The 11018-nt window shown below is 41.0% G+C and overlaps 1 protein-coding gene across 4 annotated transcripts in view; it reads left to right on the top strand.

Annotated features, from left to right (window-relative positions):
* LOC105014682 (selenocysteine insertion sequence-binding protein 2) overlaps positions 1 to 8077 on the top strand; it is an 8292-nt gene extending 215 nt beyond the window's left edge. Inside the window, exons 2-19 of one of the 4 annotated variants that reach the window (XM_029124833.2) lie at positions 217 to 343; positions 1785 to 1918; positions 2127 to 2325; positions 2426 to 2501; positions 2593 to 2876; positions 2973 to 3054; positions 3132 to 3253; positions 3404 to 3550; positions 3767 to 3874; positions 3991 to 4089; positions 4280 to 4412; positions 4584 to 4747; positions 4991 to 5144; positions 5233 to 5593; positions 5805 to 6025; positions 6210 to 6364; positions 6506 to 6656; positions 6960 to 8077. In XM_029124833.2, coding sequence (XP_028980666.2) covers positions 335 to 343; positions 1785 to 1918; positions 2127 to 2325; positions 2426 to 2501; positions 2593 to 2876; positions 2973 to 3054; positions 3132 to 3253; positions 3404 to 3550; positions 3767 to 3874; positions 3991 to 4089; positions 4280 to 4412; positions 4584 to 4747; positions 4991 to 5144; positions 5233 to 5593; positions 5805 to 6025; positions 6210 to 6364; positions 6506 to 6656; positions 6960 to 7087 — 2727 coding nt within the window. In that variant the 5' untranslated portion in view covers positions 217 to 334 and the 3' untranslated portion in view covers positions 7088 to 8077. Of the gene's footprint in view, positions 1 to 65; positions 344 to 1784; positions 1919 to 2126; positions 2326 to 2425; positions 2502 to 2592; positions 2877 to 2972; positions 3055 to 3131; positions 3254 to 3403; positions 3551 to 3766; positions 3875 to 3990; positions 4090 to 4279; positions 4413 to 4583; positions 4748 to 4990; positions 5145 to 5232; positions 5594 to 5804; positions 6026 to 6209; positions 6365 to 6505; positions 6657 to 6959 lie in introns of those variants that run through there. The other 3 variants (XM_034296664.1, XM_029124834.2, XM_029124835.2) reach the window with 3 other exon arrangements.
* The last annotated feature ends 2941 nt before the right edge of the window (positions 8078 to 11018 follow it).

Below are 11018 nucleotides of genomic sequence, written 5' to 3' on the forward strand. Positions count from 1 at the left end.
CAAAACAGCCACAATACTACTTTTTCAATGTTTAGACGAGTTTTGCGTAGCTTTTAATTTGAAGTAGAAACTCATACTTCAGTCTCTAGTTTTACAAGGTGGCTCATGCCATGTTGAACTCTTATTACATGTAATGCTAGCGTAGCTAACCCTGGTGCTAACGTGACATGTGTACTCTGGGATCTCATTAATACTTTTTTTTCTCACCTGCTTTAGAGTTTTAGAGAGGCTGTCATGATGTGGTTGTATCTATAGCAGTTGTGCAGTCAGCTAGTTATTCGCCACGAAACATGATTGTCTGACTTCAACAGGCAAGCACGAAACAAGACAAGATATGGAAAAGGTAAGGAGGCGGTTTGTTATTGTGAAATGCGTACAACGCCACGTTAGCTAACAAGAGTTAGATAGCTAGCGTACAACTAAATATGTAGCTATTAAGGTGGCTAGTTGAATATGTCCTCGCTGAAGTCAGTTAGCAACAGTTGTGTAATTCTAACTGCCATACAGTATGCATGCCATCTATGTGCATTCATTCTACAATGGAATTCGGATATTATTATTTTAAAGCCAGCAACTGGCCATGTAGCTACGTTCATACAAACATAATTTACTATGAAGATACGCAAAAACTGCTTATCCAATAGAAATACGGAATCACACTTGCGGTGACCTAGCTAAGCTGGCTTTCCAATTAACGCCTGAAATTAGATCCCCCATATAATGGTGTCGACCAGAAAGAAAACATGTCAGCATGTTTTCTTCTGCAACGTTCAACCAATCCAGTGAAAGCAGAGGAGTTAATAAGATAGAGTGCCGTCTTTGTATTTTCTCATTCTGTAAAAGTTCAACCTATATTCTCTTTACTCTGTGCCCTGGAAACCAACTGACCAAAGGTGGTAGAATATGCAAAGTGCTTCTACAATAGAAATCACAAATAAGATGTATACAGTGACAGGGAAAAGGGAAATGGCTTTCCACTCAGCAAGGATGAAATCAACTTTAGAGGTTTTAGATACTTTTATTCATTTATTGTTTCATTGATACGGGGAAGATTAGCCAAGTCCTTGTCTCATTTACATGATCCCCATACAACCTTTGGGCAAAACTAGAAAAGCGGTTCTTTGCATTTTTGCACCTTTGTCTTCATTACTGGACATTTAGATCCCCTTCAGATAAGGTCTATGTTTTGGGTAGGTTTTGATAACTTATTTGTAGGACAAGGTGACTTATTGGCTATATAGAAGCAAGGCTATTTTTGTTGAAGTAATTGAAGCAAATAACAAATGTCACCTTGTTCTAATGGGGGGGGGAGTTCACCAGTAACACCTTGTTTTGTTTTATTTTTTTGTGTGCTTCATTTTATAGAGAGAGTGGGAAACAGAGTAGTGTGCTGAAATTAGTAGTGGGTTGGAATCAAACCGCAGCAGTACATGTGGGTTGGAATCAAACCGCCGCAGTACATGTGGGTTGGAATCAAACTGCCGCAGTACATGTGCGCTGGAGGCAGCAGCTTAGCGCACTGCAACTTCCTAGGCCACTTGTTACATTATTTTAAATGTGTAATGTGGTTAAGATGACATTGCTGGCATAGGTTTGGTACTACAGTTGAACAGTGTCATGATTTGGCTAGTTGCTAATGTACTGCAACTTAAGAACTCTAATTGAACCCTGTCTCGGCTCATCTGATTCTCCATGTAGTGTAAATTGAAAATGTGTAAATTAACATTTCCGCCCTGAAATCTCTAGTGAATGTAAAGAAGGCCCATTTGTTTTGTCCATTCCAGGAGAGAAAATGGTCTCCTGCAGTCCAGCCCTTTGTTCCAAGATTGCAGCGGGATGGAGTATTGGAGCAACAGACTGCTTCATCACCTCCACTGACACTGCCAAACCCATATCCTTCTGAGGAAAATTCTAGAAGGTAAAACTAATCCGCTTATTATTCTTTTGCTGTATTAACATATTTGTTTACATTAATTCTTCCCAGTCAAGTGCTCGCCAGAGTTGGTAGTAGCAGTGTGATTTAGACAGTAGGCGTCATCTATCTGTCAGATAGCGCAAACATACTTAGCAATGTCTCTGTGTTTCATTGCCGAGCGCTTAGTCGTTTAGTTTCAAACTCTTTTTAGATTGTCATCTCCTCCCTCCAGGAATCCGGCTGGTACGTCCACTCCAAGAGATGACTGGAGAATGAGCCCCAGGCAGGAGGCATCAACCAACAGCAGCACCCGAGGAGACGCTCGGAGCAAGCGTGGCTACAGCAGCGGCCGTCGCACAAGGGGGACAACTGAAGCCAGGGAACAACCCACATGTGTTCATCACACAACGGTCTGTTTATGTCGCACAAACTAGAAATAGTCTGATAATGTATCAAAACAAGTGTTCAGTGTGTATTCATATCTCAACAGATTTTTCCCTAACCTAACAGGCATTGAAATCTAGATTGGAGTTTTGTTCGCCGGAGAAAAACATGATCAGGAGATCACTGGATGCACCAAGAAGAGGTAGTTACACCTGCAACACATTCATAAAATTCAGTTTATAGTGTGTGCGCTCTTCCTTTAGTGTGTGGTGTTTGGTTTTCTTTGTCCACAGGTGGTTATAGGGGGACCAGATCTGCCCCAAACTCATCAGAGAGATCCAAATCTGCCCAGGCAGATTGTGTCACGTTTGAGGTGAAAATGTCAGATTTTCCGGAGCTGGGTGTTGTGGCGCCTAGCGGTTATGCACTTCCTTCCCCACAGAAATCAGGAACATGCTGGGGATCTGCCGCACCGTGCCCCGCTCCGACCCCCCACCTCCAAAGCCCCGCTCCGACCCCCCAGCTCCAAAGCCCCGCTCCGACCCCCCACCTCCAAAACCCAGAATCCACTAGAAAGGTGGGTCTAAGCTCTAACCTGCTGACAATTATACACTCTCATCAATGTCTAATACATGAAAATGATCTTCGGAAACAATTTTCTTTGTGTCTGTAGACTACACTGGTAAGAAAAGGACAAAGAATGGACCCCAATCAATGCATCCCTTCCAGTGAAAATAGTGATGCATACTTACAAGGTACAGGACCTTCTGCCTTCAGAATTGTCAGTGCTGTATGCAACTAAGAAAATAACGTATGTATTTGATCCCCTCAGGTCAGCCGTTGGAGGCTGTTTCACAGAGCAGTTGTCCAGCAGTGACCTCCTGGGCCAATGTGGCCTCCCAGCCTCCAAAGAAAGTAGTCCCCAAGGAAACTATAAATAAAACATCCGCTCAGGTACAGCGTGCTTGATGCTACTCCTACTGGACAACTTGATTTAGATAAAGTGACCCCTTCTCAATGATTTTGTTACAATAGATGTAAGTTCATCAACACTTTGACTTCAAAGGTATATTTGATGTTTTATTGTGTGCCCTTAATTAAAAGGAAACATCTGTTCAGCAAGAAGAACATGCATCTGAGAAAAAGAAAAGGCAGAAGAAGAAGAAGAAGAAATCCAAAACAGCGGGTGAAGGTTGGGAGGTTGAGGAGCCTGAGGAAATGGTCATTCATCAGGAGCCACCAAAGTTTGAGGTTTGTTAAGTCACAGTATTTATGTACAGAAAATAATTTCTTTAAAATAAATACTTTTTTGGATTTATAAATGGCTTTTTGTGGTGGTCCAAGGACGACATGGTAATTAGGGAAATATTTTGAAACATTCATTTAGGACACCTTTCAGTATATATTTAGATCAAATTAATAGAACTGGGATATATTAAGCAAACATGTTTTTTTCCCTCAATCCAGGATGAAGAAGAGTTTCCAGACTTATCTTTAGCTGTTGCTGGTACATCCAGAGTGCAAGGCCACAACTCTGTAGTATTCACCAGCTCCATGAAAAAAATGGTAAAGGAGGTGTGAAATGAACATTACTTTTGAAAACATGAACCAAAATCATCATAAATTACAGCCTCTTCATTGAATCAAGGACGGTTTTCTTCTAGAAATATATTTTTTAATTTCCTGTACAGGACAGTCATGGTGAAGGACCGGGACTCAAGATAGATGACCAAAATAAGGACAGAGCCCTAGCAGGAAAAGCTCTTCCCACGGACAGAAAGAAGGGACAGGTCAGCATTGTTTATATAACTGAAAATAACCAGAAGGTGATGGGTTCTTGAATGACTCAAACTAGCTTACTCTGTATAGAAACAGAAGTTGGAAGTAATTTAAGAAGAAAATGTCCTTAAAAGAAATAATTCTTGACGGGCAACTTTGTCTAATTGTTTGTCCATCTAAATGGATAACCCTCCTCATCAGAAAGCTGAGAAAACAAGTGGTAAGAAGAGCAAAGTCCCTGTGCAGTTGGACATTGGAAACATGCTGGCAGTTTTGGAGAAAAAACAACAAACTCAAAAGGACAAGCAGGATGCCAAACCAGTCATCCTCTCAGGTTATATTACAGCAGAGAAAATCTTTGCTCTAGCGTTGTTTTTTATTTTAGTGTATTGGGAAATTCTACAGTGTCTTGAAATGGCAAAGATGACAGTAATATTACAGCACACATCGCAAACTAGATTAAACGCCATGCTACGGTAACATCTAAATGCTTGTTATTATGTAGTTGGTGGGTCGTTACCTGTGGGGCATAAGAATCCACTAATCTCGAAGAAGCCATGGCTCCAGGATAAGATCGCCCACAACCCCTTGGACTCGACCAGCCCACTTGTAAAGAAGGGCAAGCAGAGGGAGGTTCCAAAAGCTAAGAAACCCACATCTCTGAAAAGGGTGAGTTTCTCGGTTAGGACCCAGTTATTAGGAAATAAGCAAGGACTGTGTTGATTACTGGGCCCTCACTTGGATTTGCTCTGTTGATGTTTCTTTCAGAAATGTTTTGTGATGTTTGTTTTTTTTCTTCTTTCAGTTCAATGCTTTGCTATTGAAAAAGATGGTGCTCGACATGACTTAAGAAAATATTTTAGACCAATACTCTGCCTTTACTTGTATTGCTCTTTGTTTTCCTATCGGCAGGTGATTCTGAAGGAAAGAGAAGACAGGAAACAGAACCGATTGTTGGAAGAACGGGGACTGCCCACTTCAAGTCAAGAATCCAAGATGGCCAGCGATGTGACAGAAGAGTTCATTGAGACCTTGGTCATAGACGGCGACCAGCTGGATTCTATAGGTCAGATACAACTTCATCGTTGTAATTTCAGAATATAGGTGATTATATGTTTTTGGGAGTAACTGTTTGAGGTTGTGTGATTCTATAGATGAAGGTTTCAGCATTAATAGCCCCTCTGAGGTTGAGGAAGAGCCCTCCAGAGTGCAAGAGACAAACAAGGCAGAGCAAAATGCAGTGCAGGCGGAGAAGGACGAGGTGCAGGCGGAGAAGGACGAGGTGCAGGCGGAGAAGGACGAGGTGCAGGCGGAGAAGGACGAGGTGCAGGCGGAGAAGGACGAGGTGCAGGCGGAGAAGGACGAGGTGCAGGCGGAGAAGGACGAGGTGCAGGCGGAGAAGGACGCGGTGCAGGCGGAGAAGGACGCAGTGCACTCTGAAGGCCCAATTAACCAGTCTCAGTCTCAGCCCTGTCCCAAAATTCAGCCCAAAATCCACAGCAGGAAATTCAGAGAGTAAAGCATCATGGTTTCACATTAGACACGCATGCATGCCTGCACAAACACCCACATACATACATACACACACCAGAAGTTGAAAAGCATTTTATTTCCATTATGAATATTTTTGATTAGATTCAACTTTGTCAATGAACAGTACAAGTTCAGTACAACAAAATGCTGTTCACATCTAACCAGGAGTGCGTTTTCTGTATATGTGTCTCAGTTACTGCAGCCAGGTGCTAAGTAAAGATGTGGATGAGTGTGTGACCAACCTGCTCAAGGAGCTGGTGCGCTTCCAGGACCGGCTGTACCAGAAAGACCCAATGAAGGCGCGAATGAAGAGGCGCCTGGTCATGGGCCTCCGGGAGGTCCTCAAACACCTCAAACTCAGGAAAGTCAAATGTGTCATCATCTCCCCCAATTGTGAACGGATCCAGTCCAAAGGTACGGTAGAGTCTTTAGCTTCTGTCCCTTGGATTTCCAAAAGCACTGTCTCACTGTCTGCTTTCAGAAGTGTTGTTCTTTTATTAGGTTAAATGTTGTGCATGCAAGAACAACATTACGGCGATTACCGTAATATGCCCTTACCAGTTACTATGCTGAGGCGCCCGTAATTCCTCCTCCGCAGGCGGTCTGGATGAAGCTCTCCACAATATCATTGACACATGTCGAGAGCAGGGTGTTCCATTTGTGTTTGCCCTCTCCAGAAAGGGCCTTGGCAGGTGTGTCAACAAGGCTGTGCCCGTCAGCCTAGTGGGCATATTCAACTATGACGGAGCGCAGGTATGTCCGCTGTGTGTACCCTGGTGGTTCACACAGCCCTGCTAAAAAAAACTCGAGGCGCACATTGTACACACACCTCATTGACCTCTTGACATGAAGGGCGCCTGCATAGATCCGGTTATAGACTCTTTGATTCTACAGGACCATTACCACAAAATGATTGAGCTGTCATCAGAGGCGCGGAGAGCCTATGAGGTGATGATAGAGAATTTGGAGTTGAAGTCTGAGGGAGCGCTGGAGAACACAGAGGGTCAGCTGAGCACGGAGACCCTGCCAGAGGAGCCAGAGTACAGTAAGGGAAAGACCTATGTTCACTGAATGTCCATAGGCAATTTACATTATGAGAAAAAAAAATGCATTATTCTGCCATGACTTGATACGCCTTCATACGTTCTCATGCTTCATTTGCTACATTCTTTACACCAGGACAGAAGTCACAACACCAAAGGCTTTTGTTTTATTTCAGTTTTGCGTGATCTAGGAATTTTGACAAATAAAATATATTCCCATGTGACTCAACTGAATTTACCTATTGCAGGAAATTTTTGTCATAATAGATTAGGTTTTATACATTCTCAACTTTCCTCTCTTTCAGTTAAACTGTGGAAGAAAATGCTGGAGAAGGAATGCAACCACAAATTCTTAAACTTTGAGGCGCAGTTTAGCTCTGTCTCAAGGGCCAGTGATTGTACAGAGCAGGTGAATGAGGATGAGAAGAGTTGATGAAGACTGTGCCTTAAAACCCACTTGATGCCAGCACTGACCATGAGTCCTGAAGGAAATACTTGAGATGATTGCGATCCAGGATGAGTTTCCTGAAAGCTTGGTAGTAGCCAAAACACCAGCTAATGTCTCTTAATGTCCTATTGAACTTATTGAGTGGCAAATCGCATCATTTGGCAAATATTGTTGGCTGACAAAAGATGGACCATCATATATGAACTTATTTAGATTCAGATTTTTCATCAGAAATGGATCCCTATAGAGTGCCCCTTTAGGGGGCCAGAGCCTGATGAGGGCTGTTGTAGGGTAGTATGGAGCCTCTTTGGACACAGGCAGAGATCTTCTACTAAATATTTCCTGGGACCAAACCTTTTACTAGAAGGGAGCCTTTTTTTATCTACACTGATCCAGGGTGACGGTGAATTATACTGAAGGATTTTGGTTGCATGGCTCTACACAAGGAGCTTAGGTGTGCCTGAGTGGGAAAATCTAGGTGCACAAAAACAAATCTATACGTGCACAAGAAGAAGAAGATGATGAAAAAGAAGAAGAAATGTAGGTGCATAATTGAAAGTATTAGAGACATATGTTCTGGTAATATCTAAAGCATTGGCTCCTAGTTGAGAAAAATGGGTGCACTGCAGAGCCCCACATTGATTTACCTAATGTGCCTGTTTGATTTAGAATCAAAGTATATTATATATTGTATCTGTGAACGATTTTGGCCGTCAGATTTTAGTTGTGGAGGTCCACAGTGTAGTCTTCAATGAATTCATGCAATCCTACCAAAACTGAAATGCTTTGTCTTGCCTGTGTTCAAATTAGACATTTAGTATGATTTAGTTAGACTCCTCTTTCGATCATATGTTGGATTAAGTGGGACATTCAATGTTTCTTTGAGGCTGCGTCTGAACCTCTGCCATGTACATGGTTTATCTCTCCGTAATTTATATTATCCAAACAATAAAAAAAAAAAAGAAAATGAAGTTTTTATTATTACTTTACTACTAGTAGAGTTCTGTTGATTATTGTTTAGTATTTATTTTTACATATTGTCAACTGAAGATGCTGATAACATTTAAAAAATGTTGTTTGTAAGAAATACATGGTGATCCAAGTATACAATATTTCCATTTGAAATACTTTGTTTTGTCTTAATATTTAGAATCTAGTTTAGAAAATGTTATTTGATTCACGATTTTTAATGTGACTACATTGACCATGTGTCACTCCAAGAAAACTGCCCCAAAGTCTAGATTCTCATAGCTCTATTACAAGTAGTTTGAAGCAATTACAGTTACACAACTTATTCAACACTCATACATTTTCTTGACACATATAGAATGTTTTAGTTACGTTTCACAAAAAAGCATAAACTTATTTCAATCACAGGACACCCCTAAAATCTTTGTAAATATTGGATTACATCTGTTCATGTGACCACACTGAATAAATGACACTTTGCTACAATGTAAAGTAGTGAGTGTACAGCTTGTATAACAGTGTACATTTGCTGTCCCCTCAAAATAACTCAACACGCAGCAATTAATATCTAAACTGCTGGCAACAAAAGTGAGCACACCTCTAAGTGAAAATGTCCAAATTGGGCCCAATTAGCCATTTTCCCTCCCTGGTGTCATGTGACTCGTTAGTGTTACAAGGTCTCAGGTGTGAATGGGGAGCAGGTGTGTTACATTTGGTGTCATCGCTCTCACACTCCCTCATACTGGTTACTGGAAGTTCAACAAGGCACCTCACGGCAAAGAACTCTCTGAGGATCTGAAAAAAAATATTGTTGACCATCTTCATTAAGATGTTCTAGGCCAGAGGTCTCAAACCGGTTCCACGGAGGGCCATGTGTCTGCAGGTTTTTGGGTTTTCATTTAAATTGGTTCCCAGTTCAGACCTAAACAACCAGGTGGGGGTAGAAACAAACCAATGTGTGACCTAATCAGTCAACTAAGTACAAGGTGAGAGAGAACCTGCAGACACTGCCCTCCGTGGAACCGGTTTGAGACCTCTGGTCTAGGCTGTAAGAAGATTGCCAAGACCCTGAAACTGTTTCGCTGGCTACAAACTTCTGTAGCTACGGGAAGCCGTAGAAGCCTAAAATGAAACTGTTTACTGTAGTGATGGCCAAACAAGGCTTCATTAGCGTTATTTTAGCAGCAGGATATTATGCTGGCAGCACTCAGATTTTCATTATCACAATAAAAGCCATAATTGAAATCTACAAGTCCATATAGTTATCAATCTAGTATGTAAAAAAACAACAGACAAGAACAACATTGGAACGGACATTAAACATAAAATGACAGATTAGATTGACAGACTAGGTTAACTATGTCGCCTTATATAGTTCAACAATGGCTTTTATTTTGAAAAAGAAAATCTGAGTTAGCATAATATCCTGCTGCTATAAGAACGGCCATCACAAGTTTATTCTTCAATAGCAACTATTTCTTCTATTGCGACAAATTATGTCTTAGGATTTCTTCAAGATAATCAAACACTCTTCTTTTTACTTGACGTAAAAGTAATTTATTGTCACCGATATTGACAGTATTATTGTATCAATGTCATTCACGAATGACTAATAAGCTGTTAAAACGGCCAGTGGCAAAAGCCATACAGTTAATAGATGCAAAATTAATAAGAAACGTTACAAAGTTTAACACAACGTATAATGGTGTCACCTGGCAGTATAGCATATTGGACACCTGACTCCGTGGCGTGGTTAAAGACACAGCCTTTCACGTGGACGACCTGGGTTGGAATCTCGAGAGGACATCCATGATCAACACTTTCTTTTGTGGGCGGCTGGCTGAACTAGGCTTGCCTGGTTTCTTGTTTATATTTATTTTTTGTCTTAGGATCTAATCATTTAACTCAAAATTATACTAAAATTAAATCATGCCTGTTTGAGACTGAACCCCCACTCTTACTCAGAAGTCTTTGCCATATAATTTTTCAAGGCAGCAGTCCAAAGACGTTAGGTAGTAGCGATGGGCATTCCGAGCCTTTTTGGTGAGCCGGCTCCTCTGGCTCCGTTCACCTGAAAGAGACAGATCATTTAACTCCCGAACGGCTCTTTGTTTATATAACTCCAAATGCTTAGAAATATGCAAATCTCATATGGAAAGGCAAAAATGTAGGCTACAATTTGCATGTCAAATTCATGTTCAAACACTTTATATCTTACCTGTCACTTTATATCTTACCTGTTACTCTGTCAGCCTGAGCCTGCTACCCTACACAAGAGATGGACAGCAACGTTTTGAGAATATGAAATGCTCATTTGTGAGCAGAGCAGAAAAAAGGAGGAAAATAGCACGAGTGAGCTTCCATTACACTAGTAGCTTAGCGGCTGCAGCTACTGCTTGTGTCATAAATGCGAATAGCTTAGAGGCTGCGGTTACTGCTTGTGTCATAAATGCGAATAGCTTAGCGGCTGCGGCTATTACTGAATAAGGTGCACATTTAAAAGTTAATATTAATTTATTAATTGTATCCTCGTGTCCTTGCCTCATTCTCAAAACCCACTTTAGCAGGAGACAGGTAGGAGAAAGGAAAGAGGACTTACCAAATGTCAGGAATCTTATTTCCTATGTCATCAAATATCACCTAGGATCCTCCTGACACAGTTACAGACAATTGAACAAAGTGTAAATTGATTACCTTTTTTTTTACACAAATAGATTAATACAAAATTAGTTTGGGAACTTTTAATCATTTCAATAACGTTTCTTTAAATATGGTAATACACTTTTTATTTCGTAATAATTCAACACAAATAGGATTTAAGAATAAACCCTTCCACAGTTGTTCGACCGTTACCTCGGCTTTATTTTTTTACAGATATAATAATGCTAATTGCAAAAACAGAACACTCAAACTTAAATCCCACCTAGTGGTGATAGGTGTATCTATC

Source organism: Esox lucius, chromosome 13, assembly GCF_011004845.1.
Source record: "Esox lucius isolate fEsoLuc1 chromosome 13, fEsoLuc1.pri, whole genome shotgun sequence".
Classification (NCBI taxonomy): Eukaryota; Metazoa; Chordata; class Actinopteri; order Esociformes; family Esocidae; genus Esox; species Esox lucius.